The sequence below is a fragment of the Bidens hawaiensis genome, unplaced genomic scaffold (genome assembly GCF_021521415.1).
Source record: "Bidens hawaiensis isolate Kalapana, Puna unplaced genomic scaffold, B.hawaiensis_p1.1 tig00001904_1, whole genome shotgun sequence".
Taxonomy (NCBI): Eukaryota; Viridiplantae; Streptophyta; class Magnoliopsida; order Asterales; family Asteraceae; genus Bidens; species Bidens hawaiensis.
This window is the reverse complement of record NW_027491104.1, coordinates 904,178-925,933: the sequence shown is the minus strand read 5'-3', so window position 1 is coordinate 925,933 and position 21,756 is coordinate 904,178. Positions and strand designations below refer to the sequence as shown.

At 35.9% G+C, this 21,756-nt stretch overlaps 1 protein-coding gene across 1 annotated transcript; it reads left to right on the top strand.

The window, feature by feature from the left end:
- The first annotated feature begins 1,764 nt into the window (after positions 1-1,764).
- On the top strand, positions 1,765-19,191 carry LOC143598732 (disease resistance protein RPV1-like). Its single transcript, XM_077076879.1, has 5 exons — positions 1,765-2,243; positions 2,355-3,456; positions 3,530-3,820; positions 3,917-5,428; positions 18,914-19,191. Exons 1-5 carry the CDS (start codon positions 1,765-1,767, stop codon positions 18,965-18,967), a joined length of 3,438 nt encoding a protein of 1,145 aa, XP_076932994.1. The 3' UTR covers positions 18,968-19,191.
- Positions 19,192-21,756: the final 2,565 nt, after the last annotated feature.

Below are 21,756 nucleotides of genomic sequence, written 5' to 3'. Positions count from 1 at the left end.
GATGATGGTGACGAGTCTGATGATGATGACTCTGATGGTGATGATGATGAATGTGATGATGAGAATGATGAGGATGATGTTCTTCGTGACAACTATGATGAGCAGCGTGATGATAGCGGTGATGGTGATGATGAAAGTGATGGTGATGGTACCACTGGTAGAACAACAATCTGAAGACTTGCTAAACGAAGCTTCTGACGATCCGGAAAGGAAAGTCAGAGACGATCCGGAAAGGAAAGTCAGAGATGCGGACGCTGCGTTGGAGGCTGAAATATGTTGATTCTTGTGCAGGTACCGAATATTTAGTTCAAGAAGCCGTGGAAGAAAAAAAAGAAGACGATGACGAGATCAACTACTCTCCGAATCCAGATACTCTGGTTTGTAATGAGCCGTGATGGCTCTTCCTGCTCAAACCATTAATGCTGCAGAAAAGTCTCAAGCTCTGAGACGTCGAAAAAACAAGTTATACTCCATCAGCAATCGAGCTAGCGTGCGAGACCGAATCTATTCCTATCTTGATGACTCTCCAATTGTCTACTACAAATGGCACTCGAACATTAAAACATGGGTCATTCGACGAGCAAATGGAGATCTCACTTACATGCATCTCCGGGATATGCATACTTTGTTCGACCTTAATGTGAACTACTTCAGAAGAATCGTAGGTCATTATATGACATAGAAGGAGCTCAAGGGATGGTTTAATCGGTTTCTGAGCAAACAATGGAAGAAGGATTAACCTGACTTCAAGCTCAACAAGAGTAAGTCCTTTTGGCATCCCACGGAGGTTAATCCTGTCACAGGAAAAAAGAAGAATATGTGGCAATACAAGACCTACAAGGATGGGCGAGCAATTTATCATGGGGAATCATTCTTTCCCAACTTGTTCGAGTGTTTCATCTGCTGGGAGTTTGACAACAACATAGAAGAGGTGGTAATTCATTGTGAAAACATGCACCACCTCTGCTTCTTTGACGAACATGAGCTTGCAGCGCTTAGCAAAGAAGACCTCCTGAATCTATACAACTCCCCATTTGGAACAGTTGAAGATGTCTGACGCGAAAACATTGACGGAATAGTTGAGAAGTTCAACAAGATTGTACACTATCTTGTTGACAATCAACTATTCAACTACGAGGAAAGATTTTAATACGAGACCGGCGAAAGACAAGAGCTAATGGAATAAATACTAAAGACTAGAGGGAGATTGTATGGTCCCATTTTTCTATTTTAATCTTTTGTATTTACCCATGCAAATACCAACCTTTTACAAAATACCAAACTCTGATCTTCTCACCTACTCACTCCTCTCCTCTCAACCTTTTTACATCGGGCAATAAACCCAACACTACGAGATCCGAGATCTTGGTTAACCGCTAGTTATTTCCGCTAGCTAGTAATAAATGTAACACTACAAGATCCGATATCTTGCTTAACCACTAGTTTGTTTGTTATTTGATCCGTCCAAGGGACCTACAAGAAAATACTATGAATTACTGAAAAGGTATTAGCATATATATTGCATCCACTAGTAAATGGTCTTCACGCGCACTCAATATTTTTGAAGGTGGGTTAGGTATACATTTTGTCTTTATGGCCTTTATATTTTATAATACAACTAAGAATCTTTTTTCCTCAGCCAATCATAAAATATATTAATATTAAGCCCTTGTCATCTTAGTATAAACTTTCTCTTATCGTTTCATATAACTTTCCACAGTTAATAAAGCTATCATTTTATTAGATTCTTGAAGCATACATTCAATGGCATACACTTCAGTTTCATCCATTCAAAAGAGCTTCAAGTATGATGTATTTTTGAGTTTTAGGGGTGAAGACACCCGTACGAACTTTGTTGATCATCTTTATCATGCTCTTCACAGTAGAGGCATTACCACCTACAAAGATGATGAGAGAATTGAGAAAGGGAAAAAGATTAACAATCAGCTCATGCGATCCATTGAAGAGTCTAGATTTCACATCGTTGTTTTCTCCAAAAACTATGCATCTTCATCGTGGTGCTTAGACGAGCTCGTAAAGATTATGGAGTGCCAGAGGACGAGTGAGCAGACTGCTTACCCAGTCTTCTATGACGTTGAACCCACTGAAGTCCACAGCCAAAGCGGGTCAGTAGGAGAAGCATTTGCAAAACATGTAGAGAAAGAGGCTGCTGAAAGATGGAGAGATGCTCTCAAAGAGGCAGCATGTCTAGCTGGGTGGGAGTTGAAGAACACTGTTGATGGGTAATTCCTTCATCTTGTATCACTACGTTATTACTTTATAAAAATATTGTATATTATATAATTGAAATTAGTTGGATTGTGAGTAATCTAATAGAATTTTCGTTAACACAGACATGAAGCTAAGTTCATCCAACTAATTGTTAAAGATATATTACTTAAGCCACATTTCATTAATTCGAGCGTTGATGCGAAGTTAGTAGGCATGGAGGACCGGGTAAAGAATGTAGTGTCATCTTTAGAAATTGATTCCGATGATGTATGTATGGTAGGGATCAAGGGGATAGGAGGTGGTGGCAAGACAACTTTGGCCCAGGCTGTTTTTGATCATATATCTGACTGGTTTGAAGGTAAAAGCTTTGTTGAGAATGTCCGAGAAGTTTCAAAAGACTCATTTTCTGGTTTGAAGGAATTGCAAAAACAGGTCTATACAGACCTGTTTAATGATCAAAGCATTCATATACAAAGTGTTGCTCACGGGAAAACATTGTTGAAAAAGATGATGTGTAGTAGAAAAGTTCTTCTTGCTCTAGATGATGTGGATCATATAGACCAGCTTGAGGCCTTAGCAGGTGAGCCTAGTTGGTTTATGCCAGGAAGTAAAGTCATCATCACATCAAGAGATGAGCAAGTGTTGAAGGCACACCGAGTGAACTTTATTCATGATGTTTGTTTATTATCGAACGAGGAAGCAGCTTGCCTCTTCAGTAGGTATGCAATTGGGAAAGAGATTCCAATTCGAGGGTATGAAGAGCTCTCTAGAAAGGTTGTAAAATATGCTGCTGGACTTCCCTTAACAATCAAAGTTTTGGGTTCATTTCTTTGTGACAGAACTGAAAGTGAATGGGAACATGCACTAAAAAGACTAAGAACAATTCCCTTGAAGGAAACTTTGAAAAAACTGGAAATAAGCTATGATGGTCTAGAGGATGACTACAAAGAAATATTCCTAGATGTTGCATGCATACTAAAGGGTATGGCAAAGAAGAAAGCAATTAGATTACTTGAAAGTTGTGGATTTCATGCAGAACTTGGTTTAAGAGTTCTTGAGCAGAAATCGCTGATAACTATATCTTATGATGGCCACTTGCAGTTGCATGACCATTTAGAAGAACTTGGCATGAATATTGTTCGTCGTTTGCACCCTGATAAGCCTTATAGACATAACCGACTATGGATTAAAAAGGAAATTGAAGATATATTGGTTAATGACTTGGTAAGATTAATGTTAATTTAACACATTTATATTTGTCATGACAAAATTTTTGTCTTAAGATTTTTCTTTACAGGGTACATGTGCAACAAGAAGTGTAAAACTGTTGTATGTGAAGCTCCACTCAGCTATGATTATGAAAGGTCTTAGAAAGATGAACGGGCTTAGATTTCTTTACGTGGATGACGTACATAAGGAATTGATAAGTAATGAAGTTGACCAATACTTACCGAATACTCTACAACGTCTACATTGGTCTTGTTATCCCTTTCAGTGTTTACCAAAAACATTTCAAGCAAATAAGTTGGTTTACCTTGATATGCAGTATAGCGGCATCTCCCAACTCTGGGAGGGGGGAGAAAGAAAGGTAGAATTGTTGACGGTTTATTGGCTGTTTTGCATGATCTGTTATTACGCTATATTGTGTCAATCATATTAATATTCATTTTTTCCCTTAAGTCAGGTTCTTGATGAGCTCAGATTTCTTAACCTCAATTTTTCACCATTGAGTACTTTTGACCTTGGGCTGACTCCATATCTCGAGGAGTTAGATCTTAGCAATTGTTATGACCTTGTAGAGCTCAACATGCCCTATCAATGTCCAAAGCTCAAGTTTCTCAAACTTAGTGGTTGTAAGTTAAGCAAGTTTAATCTTGGGCTTACTCCATATCTCGAGGAGTTAGACCTTAACAGATGTTATAACCTTGTAGAGCTCAATATGCCCAATGAATGTCCGAAGCTGAAATTCCTCAAACTCATTGGTTCTCAATTGACCTACCTTAATCTTGGGCTGACTCCGTATCTCGAGGAGTTAGATCTTGGAGAATGTAATGCCTTTGTCGAGCTCAATATGCCTTACGGATGTCCAAAGCTCAAATTCCTCAATCTCAATGGTTCTAAGTTGAAAAACTTTAATCTTGGGCTAACTCCACAACTTGAGATGTTAAATCTTGAAGGATGTAATGACTTCCTTGAGCTTAACATTCCGGTTGAATGTCCGAATCTCAAAATCCTCACAATTAGTTATTCTAAGGTGAGGAACCTTAATCTTGGGATGGTTCGGAATCTCAAGGAATTAAATCTTGGAGCATGTAATTACTTTGAAGAACTCAACATGCCCACTGAATGTATAAAGCTCAAATTTCTCCACCTTGGTGATTCTAACGTGAAAAACCTTAACCTTGGGATGACTCCACATCTTGAGATTTTGGATCTCGGAGGTTGTTATTTTCTTGAAGAAATTTACGCTCCAGTGGGATGCCTAAAGAATTTGGTCTACTTAAACTTAACTGGTTGCCAAAGGTTTAAGGACTTTGTTAACAGACGACATGAATTAGGTGGTCTTGGTTTAGCAGCTACATTAGCACTAACTGCGGAGTCCGTGGATATATGCCCACTGCATCCTAAAAGTAATTTGCCAAAATTTCAGTTTAAATGTAAATATATTGAACATTTACCCTCGTCGAGTGGAAATATTGAGAAGCTTCTTTCTTTCGGTTTATGTGCTTGCACGAATCCTGAGTCTTTTTCAGCAGGTATTTGTGGTTTACAACATTTAAGAGTGCTTACACTGGTAGGTAGTATTCCAGAAGTGCCCAACGATCTGTACCAGTTAGTGAGTCTAAATGAGCTACATTTGTGGATAAAAGAGATTAAGTATCTTCCAGATAGCATTTGTATGTTGAAACATCTGAAAATTCTTCAACTTAAATCTTGTTGGGTTCTTGAGCAGTTACCCAAGGATCTTGGCAGATTAGAGCGTTTAGAGGAGTTATCCCTAACGGAATGTATATCCTTACAAGCTATTCCAAACAGCATTTGTAAGTTGAAGTGTTTAAAGTATTTGTGTCTTCCCTATTGTATTCAAGTAGAGAAATTGCCTGAGGATCTTGGATGTTTAGAATGTTTGAAATTGTTAAATATAGAAGGTGCAGGCATAACTCGTCTTCCACGGAGCATTTATCAGCTTAAAGATGTGTATATTATTGGGTCTACATGGCGGCTTGAGTCGTATGGTTTTACATCCTTGACAGAAATCTCTACATACATGGCCTCGTATCACATAGGCAGTGGCGGGCTTAAAAACCCATGACCGGAGTCATAGATATATATATTTTTTTTGTACTAGATAGAGTTGTCTGGTACATGTTTGTCAAGCAGAAGGGGCATGGAGTACCGGTTTTGGGAAAAAAATTCAGATATCATATCGAGTTTCCTAATCCCGGTGTGTAAGATTGTTCGTTGTTTGATACTTTGATTGCTTTATCTTCTAGTGTTATTATTGTGCTTCAAATACCAGTGTGTTAAGATTGTTCCTAAAGTCTTTGGATAAGGCAAAATCAGAAATCATATTAGGCTGATCAGGGCGATTTGTTAAAAAAAACGGGTATGTTTGATTGTTTATTGAAATATAAATTTTACGGAAGTGTTGTTTGATTGTTTATTACTTTATTTAGTGTTTATTAGTCTAGAAAATTATGATTATTAGTTGAGTGTTGTTCATTGCTGCTTGTTTGATTGTTAGTCTTATGGATAATTAGTTTTAGGTTCAAGACTTTAGGTGAAACTTGAATTTGTGGATCTAATAACAATAAATTTTCAGGCGAGTTCTCCAACCCGACCCGAACGCCAAACTGACCTGGGAAAAATTCTCTGATGTGCCACTGCATGAATACATTTGTAGGATATTTTCCCTTTGTTGTAAATATTTGTTATAGCGATAAAAACATGCTCTAAGCAATACAATGTATTTTATAGCTCTGAATCGCTAATTATGGTTCACATTTTTGTGTGGCTTTATGTTATCAATGATTATGAACCCAGCATAGTCTCTCTAGAAGACATTGATGCATTTCAATGTTTCTCTTTTGACAATCTGAGTTCTTTTTAACTTCAATGATCCCAAGTGTGCATTCAAAAATGCATAACACCTCCAAAATCATCTCATTAGAAGATGGGTTGATTTGGATTATCTTTTTGTCTACAATGAGTCGTACGGGTTAGCCTAAAAGATTTAAACAAAAGGGATACATACATAAAATAGAGTTTTGCTTGTGAGGTTTGACCCGTGCAAAGCTTACCTATTACCCAATCCACCCATTTTTCCATGTCTAGATAACACTCCGGTAGGATACGAACTGATCATCTCAAGTTTTTATTTTTAATTAAAAAGAAAAAATATAGGCCCAGTACTGTCACTTATTATTCATCGAATTTTTCTCAATCTGATTTTGCCGTTATTTGCGCTATTTGGGGGTATTCACTCGGCTGTTTTAGCTGCTTTTATTTGTAGCAAGAAGATATATGAGTTTCATAGATATAATCACATTCAGGTCCACGACTTTCTTTTCTGATTATTAATGTAAAAGTAATCAGTCAAGAATGATAAACGATAATTAACGCACAACTTAAAAATAACCGACTTATATTATAACCAAAAAATGTAGCTAAAAAAGCTAACTATAGTATCATTGGTAATGATGGTGGTGATTGGTGTGTTGTTATACCTAGCCCTAACTTTGTACATGTATTTATACTAATAACCCAAACTTGGTCACCAAGCATAATATGTGTCCACCACTCAACTTGGCCATCAAGGTGAACTTGGAAAAAAGGTCAACTTAGCCAACAAATTGAACTTGGCCAACAATGTGAATTTGGCCACCAAGGAAATGGAAGAATGTTTCATAATACACCCCTAGATTTTAACTGGCTTGTTAAAACTTCTTAGGCCCGGTTCACTGACTTGTGAACCGGAATAGAAATTAATCCAACATTCAACCCCCCCCCCCCCATTTCTGATTCAGATTAGAAAAGGGTGAGGAATTATGCCCGATATAACTTGGTTCGAGTGTGTCGTTGGACTTGGGTTGACCCGATGTTGTCGGTTTAGAGCTTGGACTTGGATTGCTTTAGGATGTTTCTTCAATAGTGGGTTCGATTTGACTATTTCCATTGTCAATCAAGGCCCCCACAATAGAAAACATGGCCGGCTCATAGTCATTCTTCTCGACTTTTTTTGCCCAATTCCACCCTTTATTTTCATCAAACACAACAAACATACCGACTAACCACTATTTTTTGGGTGTTTAGATCGAAGAGACGATACGCTTTTGAACCCGTCTTCGACCCAAGATAAACGAGTTGTCTCGACCTGTCATCAAGTTTCTTTAGATGTACGGTATCAACTTTAGCATACGACATGCACCCAAATACTCAACGTGTTCAATAACCGGTTTCTTTATCTTGAGCCATTCATATGGAGTTTGATCAACCAAGGCTCGGGTTGGGACTCGATTGATTAAAAAGGTTAACAACTGGTACCATAGAGAAGCGGCCATTTACTAGAGAGTCTTGACCAATTTGAAAGATCATTTAATGTAGTTGAAATAACTGAATTTTGGGTTGTTCGATGAAATAAGGGAAACTCGATGGAATTCATAACTATCTCAATTTTTTCCGATTTTCTTTTTATTGTTTGAATATTCGGGAGCTAAGACCATTCCAATGCTCCCTTTCGCCATGCATAAACTAAACCAACAGTTACGATAAGCACAAAAATTAAAGCTTCTACAAATACATATACACCTAATACATCGAAATTCATTGCCCATGGATAAAGAAAAACCGTTTCAACAACAAAAACTAGAGCAAACATATAATAGCGGATTCTAAATTGTAACCAAGCGTCGCCTATTGGTTCTATACCTGATTCATAACTAGAAAGTTTTTCCGGTCCTTTGCTACTCGGAGCTAAAAATCCCGAAATGAAAAATACCAAAATAGGAATAAGACTTGATATTATCAGAAATGACCAAAAAATATCATATTCATAAAGCAGAAACAGAAACATAGATGCACTCCTATAAACGTGGAAAATATACCGGATTAGTAAATTCAACTTGAACTTTTTAAGTCGTTCATAGAATGTCGGACCACTTCTCCCCATAAATAATTCGGTACATGCATCACCTTTAGAATACTCCGTACCATCCCCATTAAAGTTCTGTTTCACCTTTCTACCATGCCATTTTGTTGTAGCGTGTACGGGGTGGTTAAATGCCGAATAATTCCCCATTCGTCGCAGAACCGATTGAAATCACGTGAAGTGAATTCTCCTCCCCTATTGGTTCGGAAAGTTTTCATTGGTAAATGCGCCTCTGTCTCGATTAGGGTTTAAATCTCTTACAACTTTTAAACGCTTCACCTTTTCTTTCAATAAAAACGTCCACATTTATCGTTAGTAATCGTCTATAATAACAAAGACATACCTATTACCGGAGATAGTGGGTGGGGTTATTGGACCGCATAAATCGCCATGAACTAACTCCAAAGGGATGCTCTAAACGAGGATGTGGCCGGAAACGAACGCCTCATTTTTTGACCCACCAAACACGATTCACACAATTGATTTTCATGTTCAACATGTGGTAAACTCGTACTAGATTCTTTTTGCCATTGATTTCATTAACTCGAAACTTATGTGCCTAAGCCTTGCATACCAACGCCATGCATCATCTTGGATCCTTGAGTCTAAACACACGGGAGCTCCAATCTTCATTCGTATTTAATAGAGTCAGATTGCGGATCTCTTTATCTTCATGAGTAACCACATGTTCTCATCGTACATGGTCAGAAGATCGCGTTTCATCTGAATGTCATATTCGGACTCTGACCGAGACTTATTATATTTAACTCCGGAATGTAATAAACTAGGTTAGCAAGTCTTGGTCACCCGATTTTCCTTGGAAAAGAATTAAGCCTTTTCCCTTGATTTGAAATAATGACTGATCTCTGAACTTAGCCCTCCCGGTTATGTTCTCATCATATGATTACTTGCCTCATTATCCAGATACCAAACATCATCTTCAACCCGCTTGATCTCGTATTTCTTCTGTATTAGGTTTTATTCATTTAAACACAACTTGATGCATATATGCCGCATCATCAAAATTTTCACAGGTTTCAGTTTTGTTTGCTTCTTGACCCTTTTGAACTCGGTCCAATGCAAAGTGACTAAAATGGTCACATCGCTAACATAAAATCTTTGACCTATCTTTCTTCACCTTTATTTTCCAGTGACTTGATGGCCCTTGTTCGGTACAGGGGTTCGGTCTTGGTCATTAAATCAGCCTCCACTGCGACCTCTACCTCCTCGTCCCCGCCCCTATTAGATTCAAAACTTCTATGACATGATGGATCATATTTACCTAATAAAATTTTACCTTGGTTACCCCCTTGAATTTCTTATTCTCGGATTCTCTCCTCATACGCTCGGAGTCGACCTACAACGTCTTTAAGCCCCGTTTTGTTGAGATCCAACACTTTCTCAAGCGAAGCAACCATTTGAATATACTTAGATCTTGGGAGACTTTTGAGAAGCTTCTTTACCAACCATGCTGCATCTATAACGTCACCGAGAGCCGCGGATTTCTAGACAATGCTCGATAACTTGCCAACAAAGTTATCTATGGAATCTGAATTGTTCATCTTCATAATGTCAAATTCCATTGACGAGACGTGCTTCTCTAACCCGTTTGGCGCCTAATTGTCGGGTTTTGATCGAATCCCACATGGCTTTAGCAATTTCTTGATCTCCAATTTGCATGATCAAGGTTTCGGGTATGGATTGAAACAACAATTCAATAGACATGTCATTTTTTGTCTTCATCAGATGAGTTGATGGTGTCCCAAACTTTGTGAACTCTTAGAACTACTTTCATCCTCAAAGCCCACACGGTATAGTTCGTTGTAGTTAACATTGGACAATGAACGAAAGATAGCCCGTTCTCTTTCCCCTTTGGTGGTGGTTGATATGGTCTAAAATATACATATTGTTATCTATATATTTCCTACATTTTAAAGTACTTTGAGCTAGGTTTTTATTGAACAAGTGGCTCATATTTATGTTTTTAAAGTTTTGAGAGATAATGAGTTAAATTGAAGTACTTTTACTAAAGTTGAAACGATAAGTGAAAGGCTGAACAATTTTATATATTACTAGCTTTAGATGGGTAAAAAAGATCTTTAGACACGGTTTTTAACCGCGTCAAAAAATAGTGATGCAAAAGCTCTCTTTATTTTTAGGCGCGGTTTTCAAAATCGCGTCAAATACTTCTTACAGGGCAAATAAGCAACTCGAATTTCTAGAAATCACTTTTAGCCACACTTTAAACTGCGTTAAATGCTCCCAAACCACAGCAAGTATTCTAGAAAATTATTATTAGCTGCACTTTTAAACCGCGTCTAAAGATCATTTAATAAACGTTAATTTGCAATTGTAGGCGAAATCCGGAATTTAACATCCCAAATCTATTTAAATCGCACAATTTTAACAATCAAAATCCGCCAAAAATAACACAATAAACCAAAATGAATTATATCCAAAAGTTTACAATACAAACTTCAAAATACAATATTCTACTAGACCAAAATACATTAAAACGAGAATTTTACAATATAATTGTCAAAATGTATTAAACAGAATCGTGGCATCATGTTTCGGTAGCAATCGTCGTGTCTTGCGCTATCTAAAAGAAATAAATAGATTAACATTTAAGATAAACAAACAACTATGAATATAAAATACTTACAAGGTCAGGAAAACGGTTTTGATAAGTATGCACAAAACCAAAAATATATTCGGGTGAGGTTTGAAATTACCTGAAGTGAAGTTAATTGAGCATTCCTCGAATCGAACGACCATAACAATTCACATCGACATATATTCTGCAAAGCCATATAATGTTTAAATAAACAAATATATGTATCTCTATAAGCTTTAAAGTTTATGGCATGTATATGCATATATTACCTCAATATCCGAATATAAAATATGTGAGACACTCGTACCAGAGCCACCAAAACCTGCGCTGATCAGGCAAACCCTTTGTCTTTCCTGGCTCACGTTCACCCTTGGGGTCTTGTCCCCCGTTCCTTACAGTTGGTCCAATTGGTTGCTGATTTTCATCCTCATAGTCTTCAACTCCAAAGCTGAAACAAAGCAAATTACCTATGAACTAACTAAAAGAGTCACATTTTTCTCTTTTAGTAGGAAATGCAATGTTGGATAACATGAAAAAGATAAAAATGGGTTCTTACTTGTGAGTGATTGATTTGTCGTGTCATTTGTTAAGTATGGATACTCCAATCTGAAAGCAACGATTGTTTAGGGATTATTTGGATGTGAGATTTCAAGCAGATTGTCACAAATTCTTCCATAAAAGATAAAAATAAAGAAAATGACATAAATTTAAAAAAAAAACAGATTTAATAAACAAAACTGTTGATCCCATTCATTCATCAGTTAGTTCTAGTAGTGATTTATCTTGTTCAACAGGTTGTGTAGAAGAAAGTGGGTCGGTGGAAACAGACATGAATTGTGATTGTGAAATTGTCCTTATGAAACTTTTGTTGAAAATTGTGTCAACGATAAAAGTCCTGTTGACATCAAGTTGTAAGCCTAGGATAAGTGTTTGAAAATGATAATCAAATGAGTACTTCATGTAAATATGTGTCATCAAATAAAAGATCATTTTCTCAAACAACTAATCAATCACAAAGTCCTCAGTCATACAACTATTTTGATAACTACTATGATCACTACCAACAAAATAATTTTGGATTCATGTTACACTAGTGTTTTTGATGATCGGGGTCACACATCAAATGTGTTTTACAATCATGTTCCTTTCCATGGATCACTTTTCCCACCGCACCAACCATATTATAGTTCTGATGAGTTCTATAGTGCTCCTAGGAGAAAGTTTTGTTTTGTGTGTGGTCATTCTTCTCACCTTGCTAGACATTGCAAGCACTGGTTCAAGAAACAACTTGATATTCAAAGGCGGATTAGTTTTTAGTAGCCCTGATTCAAGGACTGATCAAGCTGATAGTGAAGCCAGTGAAGTGGATGTGAGATCCAAAGTTAATAAAGAAAAATGTAAAAACAAACCTTTCTGGAAAACTAAAAAGGATAAAATCAAAAAGGATCCAGGACTATAAAGTCTGAGGATTCACCAAAAAATAGTTTTAAAATCAAGAAAGAAAGGTCTAAAATTGCCAAAACAAAGGAAAAAGTTTTTGCCTAGATTCCTAAGGACTGTCTTCATCCAGTGAGTCTTCACCAAGAAATTAATTTTTTTAGGAAATAAAATCAAGTTTTGGTCGATTTACGGTTGACCTTCCCGAGACAAAAATGTCTCGGGAACCCATGTCTAATTAAATGTTGAGTGCATGCATGGTCAATCAAGGAGGACTATCAAGAGAATTATTTAGATAGTGGTTGCACTCCGCATATGACAGGAGACGAACCCTTGCCATTTTATGCTAAACCATTCGATGGGGATTCGAGTCTTTCGTAAGCGACATGGGAGGACAAACTTCAAGGAAAGAGAAACGTTTCATATGATACTTTGTGCTTCAACAACGCCAAACTTGTTCAAATGAGGGGCGTTTCTCAAACTCACCTCATCCAACTACTTCTCTCAAGTGATGGATCTAGCATTAGCTGTTGGGTTTCGGTTTGAATATTTTCAACCTTGTGATACAATGTTAAAATAAGCATTTAAAACAAATCTCTTTATATTATCTATCCAAAATTTGATTAATATTTATTTAAGTATTTTATGTATTTAAGATAATAAAATCATATTATTTACGATAAAACTTTGATAGTAAAATTAATAATAAAACTATGCAATATTTAAATTTTGCAAGAACACACCCGGTCATCATCAACTTTCTGAATCTCTATCTAGTTTTTAGATTTGTTATTCAATTCATATTTATTTTCCCGAAATTATTGTTACTTAGGCTTTCTCGTTGGTTTTCCGAAGAGCTTGATCTACCTCTTTATATAATCAAATCATTATTGCTTTGTGTATTTGATCAGGTGAGTAATCACTCCCCTTTCTACCTCTTTTAAACCATTTAGGGGACATATGCGTAGTTACACTATTTATCTATTATCTAGTATTCAAAACCGCGACTGTTTATCCTTGTGTGTTTATTAGGTTATTCCTAACTTGCTATTTGCTTACTTGATTTATTTGAATACATTGCGGAGAGGTCCATCATTAATAGTATCATCATACGACCGTCGTAGTGGCCGGCGTCCGACGCATGACAATGGTTTCACCGACAACCCATCTTTGGTAACCAATGCTCGACGCATGGCAACGGTTTAGCCCTATCTTTATATTTGTTTGATTTGTTTATATGCTATAGCTTAACTGTTTATCTCACAGGAACAGTTTGCATATTTCTTTATTTATTATAAATTCTTATTGTAATTGTAGTGTCAAAATCTGGTGTTTTACTCACTCAACATGTGTTACTGACAAAATTTATATTTTATACGCATATGCATGTTATTGTTTGAACTAGTTGCAAGATTTGGTGAAGACTTAGTGAAGAATTAAGTTAGAAGAATTATAATCAAGACTTAGATTTGTATTCATTGTTTGTTTAATGAGTTGTACTTTGTATTTGAACTTATTTGAATATTTAATTAAATTAAATAGATATTGTCACCTTTAAATTATTGCATGATAGTACATTGAGAGCTGTGAGCAATCATCTCACGCCCAGGCATTTCTGCCTTAAGTTGGGGTGTGACTAGTTGGTATAGAGCCGAAGGTTTAAGATAGGTCGTTAGTGGTACCTTAATAACATGCTTAGGAGCCTCATACGTGCTTATCTGTTTGCCTTATGTGTTCAAAATTTATTATTTACAGCTTTCTTAGATAATTAGTTAATGATTGTTTATTATTATATTTTCATGCACACACACATAACTCCGAGGCTATGCCTCAACCTTCAAAGATAATTTTTCTTAAATAATTTAAATTAAATCATATTGCCTTTCATATTTGGGAAATTCCTTAAGAATTCCCTAATTTTGTTTTTACTCCTTCACCTTAAGTCTAGGTAGTATGACAAGTTCCTCTAGGCCGAAGTGAAACACCACTGTTATATGACCTACACCTTAGGTTGATTTTAAACCGAATTCAACGTGGTTCGTTGCTTAATTCGGTAAATTTCGATTATTGTGTTTTGTTATTTAAATGGTTCGTTAGGTGAAAAATCCATGGTATCCATGGGCACTCCTACTATCCGTTCCTCAACTTGTTTTGAATGTTATTTTATTGGAGTTCATCATACGTGGTGGTTCACGGGATGCTCCAACTACTCATATTTTTCTCTCGTTTATTCGTTATTTAGTTTGGTCGGTTAAAACGTCATGTAATGCTCATGGCCCGACAAATTCTATTGTATTGTTAATTCGTTAATTTGTTGGACCATTTAAAATGTCATGTAATGCTCATGGCGGTTCAACTCAGTTACTTTTATTTGTTAGTTTTGTTGGGCATTCAAACTGCCATGGAAAGCTCATGGGAGGCCAACACACAAACTTTGTTTCGTTAGTTGTTTGTTAAGTTGACTTAATCAAAAAAAAGTTAACTTTTAAACTGACCTTATCTCCTCATCTAGTTATCACGCATTAATCGTTTTGACTACATCAACTCGTATGTATTTACGCAATGCACCCCTCATCTTACAATCTTTTACCTCTATTCCTCTTGATACGACGCAAATCCCTATTCATAAAAGCTAAGTTATTATAAGTTATCTAAAACAATTATTCTTTTATTATTTAAATGATTTCCTCAACGTATCATTCACCTTATAAATCTTTATTTTTTATCATCATAGAATGTCTTCCCAAAGAAATCATCGTCATCCTCGACATCAATCATTTGGTTCTTATAACCGATGTATGGCGGATTGTATAGCCAAGGAGTTAACTGCTGCAATCTCTAGAATGTGAACTCAATTTCAAAACATTAATACAACAAATTCAATCATGTTCATTAACTTCTTTGCTGATTGTTTAAATTCATTTACCCATACTCATCCTCATGACAACAACAACAAAAACAAGCGCAATTCAAATCAAGATAAACTGTGTTGTTAACCAAATCAATCATCAACCTCGGCAAAATCAAAGTATCCCGAGCAAGAAACTTTACATCTCGTTATGCTCAACTAGTAACTTTCATCATTCCACTCAATCCTCATGTCGTTTTTGCACCCAATGTAATCTCTTCGATCATCCCTACAAATACTTACCCTACATCGCTTAGTGCACAAGACGTCCCACAACGGTATATGTCGTATACTTAACCCAATACACCTGCTGCATGTGCTTTCTACAACTATGGAAACCCTAATCATCTACGCCATGTGTGTCCTCGAATTATTCATATTCATCTAGCTCAAGTTTATCAAACCAACTCAAATCAAACACCGCTTTTGCAACACATACAAGTTCAACCTAATCAAGCATTCTCAAATAAATTAACCCCAAATTATTCAAATTTTTGTAAATTCAATTAATCAAGGTCTTTTAAATCAAGACGAATCAAATCAATCGTAAGTAAGTTTTCTCAAAGAAGACTTTTGTTGTTTTCGTCATTTTTATCTAAAGATATTTTTGTCAAATCAATCATACACTATAGCAATTTTTTGTTGGTTTTGAAACAATACAATTTGAATAACCCATAAGTTTTAAGCGTTTTATCTCAGACAATAAAATTAATCTTACTTTCCAAAGACAATCATTTACAATACCGTACCTCTTGTTTAAATTGTGTATCCTAATTCAATCCTAACCCATCTCAATACCCACTGCAAGGAATCCTTTCATTTCCAACTCTTAAAATTTATATCCTTATATCAAAGGAGATTTTAGAAACTTTAGTATTTTAATTAAATCAACTCAACCATTCAATTCATTTTTAGCAATGTTTTATATAAATATGACCTTCTAGTTTACAAGCAAAATGTTTAAAAACTTTATCACCATGTTATGTCTTTCAAATGTTTTGTAACCCACACGATGAGACGAGTTATGTGGACCATCCGACAATGAAAGTAATTGTGGTCCAAAACATAATTATCAAAGTTCTCGCATAGAAATCATAATGTGTACCATTGTGTGTCATAATATATAATCAAAAGTAGTTGGGATAACGGTACAAATGTAAAGATGATAAGGACATGGTGGATACGCTGCTGGTACATCTTATATATAAGTGCCCTTATTGGATTTTCATTTGGAGCGTTGTTTTGACTATCCAAAGTTCTGTATTATGATAAATTTTAAATTATATTTAAAAGTTTTCTTTTCCTCAAAAGTTAATGGTTTTGTTATGGTATTCTTTAATTTCTAGACAAAATTCCCTAAAGTAGGGGAGACTGTAACAACTCTAATTTTTCAAACTTATATGTTATATCCGATACCCGACCTGCTTTTATGTTCGAGAAATTATACCGAGAAAATAATCGCGTCTATCGAGTTTTTTATTATTGTATTAATATTGTTTATTATATCAATTTAATATATATAAAATAACTTTGATTTATATTCAAATTTAACCCAAAACTAAACTTAAACCCTATTTTGGATCCACCTCAATAGTACAGGGACTGATTTGCAGTATATGAATATTATAAACCTTTAACCCATAAATCCATTTACCCAACCCGTTTATCACCCCAAACTCGCAACCCAATTACCCAGATCGTATCTTTTACCGCAATTCTCGTTGTATACTTGGTAATTGAATCAAGGATCTTGTTAATCTTTCCATTTACGGCCTACCAACACTCGTTAATTTGTAAAATTAATCAAACTGATACGTAATGCCTAATTGTACTTAACCGCCATAGCGCATTCATGAATATACTCCTTAACGAGCACCATAACACAATTAAAACTGCGTACACTATCCTCATATCAGCGCCAATCTAACCCCTATAACTAATTTGATTATATCGATCGGATTGTACCGTCATCGTTCTTGGCCGACCCTGTTCGTTCCAATTTAACCACCGTTTAATCATCGTTAAGGTAATTATTTTATATGGATTAGTTTGTCTAAGAGTCTGGATCATTAACCCTATGGTTAATTGATCGTATATGAACGAGATTAAACGATTGATGATTCTAGGGTTTGTTCTTGAACTATATAAATATAATTATATGTATATATGTGAATATATTATGTATTAAATTAATAAAGGTTTTTATAATAAAGGGTTTGATAAGGTTTTTTAAATTAAATGGTATAATCTTTTTATTTAGCATATCAAAATATGGTTATAAGCTCGAGTATTTATAAACGATTCTATATTATTATTATTATTAATGTATATTTTAAACGTATTTTTAGTTTCAAATAAACATTTAAAACAAATCTCTTTATATAATCTGTCCAAAATTTTATAAATATGTATTTAAGTATTTTATGTATTTTAGATAATAAAATCATATTATTTACGATAAAACTTTGATAATAAAATCAATAATAAAACTATGTAATAATTAACTTTCGCAAGAACACACCCAATCATCAGCAACTTTCCGAATCTCTATCTAGTTTTTAGATCTGTTTTCAAATCATATTTATTTCCCGCAATTATTGTTACTAAGGATTTCTCGCCCCTGAAAAGCTTGATCTACCTCTTTTTATTATCAAATCATTATCGCTTTGCCTATTTGATCAGGTGAGTAATCACTCCCATTTTTACCTCTTTTCAACCTTTTTGAGGACATATACGTATTTACAGTAGTTATCTATTATCTAGCATTCAAAACTGCAATTGTTTATTCTTGTGTGTATATCAGTTTATGCCTAACTTGCTATTTGCTTACTTTCTTTATTCGAATACATTCGGAGAGGTCATCATGCGACCATCATAGTGGCACGCATGACAATGGTTTCACCGACAACCCATATTTGGTAACCAATGTCCAACGCATGGCAACGTTTTAGCCCTATCTTTATATTTGTGTGATTTGTTTATATGATATGGCTTAACTGTTTATCAACAATTTGCATCTTTCTTTATTTATTATATATTCTTATTGTAGTGTCAAATCTGGTATTCTACTCACTCAACATGTGTTGTTGAAAAAAAATCTATTTTATACGCATATGCAAGTTATTGTTTGAACTAGTTGTAAGATTTGGTGAAGACGTAGTGAAGAATTAAGTTAAAAGAATTATAATCAAGACTTAGATTTGTATTCATTGTTTGTTTAATGAGTTGTACTTTGTATTTGAATTTATTTGAATATTTGATTAAATTAAACAGATATTGTCACCTTTAAATTATTGCATGATGGTACCTTGAGAGCTGTGAGCAATCAGCTCACGCCCCGATATTTCCGCCTTAGGTTAGGGTATGACATTTAATAAAGTTATATCTGGATTATTGCAAGGACTTAGTAGAACTGAACATGCCGGTTGAATGTCCAATGCTCAAATTCCTTGAACTTTATGGTTCTAAGGTGAGTAGCTTTAACATTGGGTCGGCCCCATATTTAGAGACATTGAAACTAGCATATTGTAATGAGTTAGTAAAACTGCACATGCTTGTTGAACTTCCAAAGCTTAAGTTCCTCAACCTTGGCAGTTCTAAGGTCTCAATGTTAACCTTGAGTTGACTACACATCTGGAGAGGTTAGATCTTCAAATGTTATTTTCTTCAAGAAATTCACGATCCTATGGGATGCCTAAAAAAGCTTGTCTTTTTAAACTTAAGAGGTTGTTCAAGGTTGATTGCTACTGCTCTTGATTATGCAGTTTTCATGTAAAATCTAACTGTAGAGTCTCTAGATACATGCCCACTGCATCCCGACAACAATTTGCCAAAGTTTCAGTTTAAATGTGTATATTATAAAAAGCTGCCCTCATCAAGTGGAATTCTTGAGAAGCTTCTTTCTTCTGGTCTATGTGTTTGCACAAACCTTGAGGCTTTCTCAGCAAGCATTTGTGATTTACAACATTCTATAGAACTTACACTATAAGGCGGTATCCCAGAAGTGCCCAAGGATTTGTACATGTTAGAAAGTCTAAAGCACTTAACTTTGACAATGAAAGAGATCAAGCATCTTCCAGATAGCATTTGCATGTTGAAACATCGGATATCTCTTAAACTTAGATGTTGTGAGCTTCTCGAGCAACTACCAAAGGATCTTGGCAGATTAGAGAATTTAGAGGAGTTACACCTTACAGATTGTATATCCTTAGGAGATTTCCGAGCAGCATATGTAACATGAAAAGTTTTGATATATTTAGATCTCCGCTTTTGTATATTCTAGTTGAGAAATTGCCAGAAGAACTTCGACGTTTGGAAAGTCTGGAAGAGATTAATATAGAAGGTGGAAGAGATTAATATAGAAGGTGCATGTAGGGCCAAAAAGTGTGACTTGCGATATCAAATTACGAAACCCGTTATATATTAATGGTAAAATGAATAATTAAAGCCGACGAGGAAACCAGACACAAAACGAGAGCTTCGGGACACGCGTTTAACTTCAACGGGAGAAGATCTTCTAGAATGTTAGTTGTTTGGCTATAAATAGAGCTTTATGTTTGTCATTTATGTGTGTGTTTGTATTGTGTAAATCATCCACCCAAGGGGAGCTCACGTTGGGTGGGTCGGTTCTTTGTTTATGTTATCAATCTTTTAACCGACAACGAGATCGTACATTTATCTTATCTTTATATTATTTATGTCCGGTCGTTGATTTACCGCACCCGTCTCGACACATTTACCGAGGGCAAAACTGTTCGGTGGTCGTTTTGGGACCAACAATTAGTATCAGAGCGGGTCGAATCTTATGATTCAACTTTGCTCTTGATATTCGAGTTCTATATCCGCTATTACCCGAACCGAGATGTTAAACCCGTTGAAGTTTGAAATAAAGTTATAAGTTTTGAAAATAAAGTTTGAAGATCATGAAAATAAAGTGGGAAATAAGCGTGTTTGAAGCATTATCCTTGTAGATTCGGATGTTCGGGATCTACAAGTACCCGATCAGGGCGTTTCGGGACCGTTCAGTCACACGCCAAAATTCCGGCAAGCCTCGGGTTACGGTAGTTGCAGATCTGAAGCGTTTTTCCAGCTGGTCACCATGGATGGCGGCGGTGAACAGAGAAAAGAAAGAAAGAAGAAGAACGAACATGGCCAGTGACGGGCTTGTGGTGGTGTTTAATTTTTTCCGGCGCGATCGCCAGAATCGATTTTCCGGCTCCATTAGATCAGGGAGATGGCGACTGATGGTGATGATGTTGGGATGGAGTGGTGACCGGAGGTAGAGTTCACAAAAAAATCCGGCGACAATCACCGGATTTGGTTTTCCGGCGGCCGGAATGGCAGCTGATGATGTTGGTGGCGGCTGCTTATGTTCTCAACAAAAGTTTTAAGGTTTGTGCCCTAATCCAAGTTTTTAAAAGAATGATGGAGTTGGGCTCAAAATGGGTTTTGGCCAGCTTTGTTATTTTACTTTTCTTGAACTAACTACATGGGATGTTCTACTATGGGCTAGTTTAAATGTTTTGGGCTGTTGAGAATTAATTTTTGGCCATGATTCAACAAAGATAACTTTTGGGCCAAGAAATAACTGTCGTCCGTGGTTGACCAAACTGAAAAAAGTCAAAATTGATCGGTTTTCCTCATTGTTTGACCGTGTTCAAAGCATGTTTTTTCTATGCTATTTTCGAGGCGTTCGAGAAGTTGAGAAACTTTAAACAAATTGGATACGAATTTGGACTTAAAGAGGAAATAACAAGCTTTGTTCATTTGATCGTTATCCCTTGTGGATCATACCTTTAGGGGTGATTGAAGAGGCTTCGGCTTTACCGGGTTGATTCGTGAAGATGCGAGACACGGTTCAACGATGTTTTGATATCACAAGCCAAGGGGTGATTGTAGGGCTAAAAAGTGTGACTTGCGATATCAAATTACGAAACCCGTTATATATTAATGGTCAAATGAATAATTAAAGCCGGCGAGGAAACCGGACACGAAACGAGAGCTTCGGGACACGCGTTTAACTTCAACAGGAGAAGATCTTCTAGAATGTTAGTTGTTTGGCTATAAATAGAGCCTTATTTTGTCATTTATGTGTGTGTTTGTATTGTGTAAATCATCCACCCAAGGAGAGCTCACCTTGGGTGGGTCGGTTCTTTGTTTATGTTATCAATCTTTTAAGCGACAACGAAATCATACATTCATCTTATCTTTATATTATTTATGTTCTGTCGTTTGATTTACCGCGCCCGTCTCGAAACGTTTATCGAGAGCAAAACCGTTCGGTGGTCGTTTTGGGACCTACAGTGCAGGCATAAGGCATCTTTCACAGAGCATTTTTCAATTGAAAGATCTATATATTGTTGGGTCTACGTGGCGGCTTGAGTCATATGGTTTTACATCCTTAAAATAAATGTC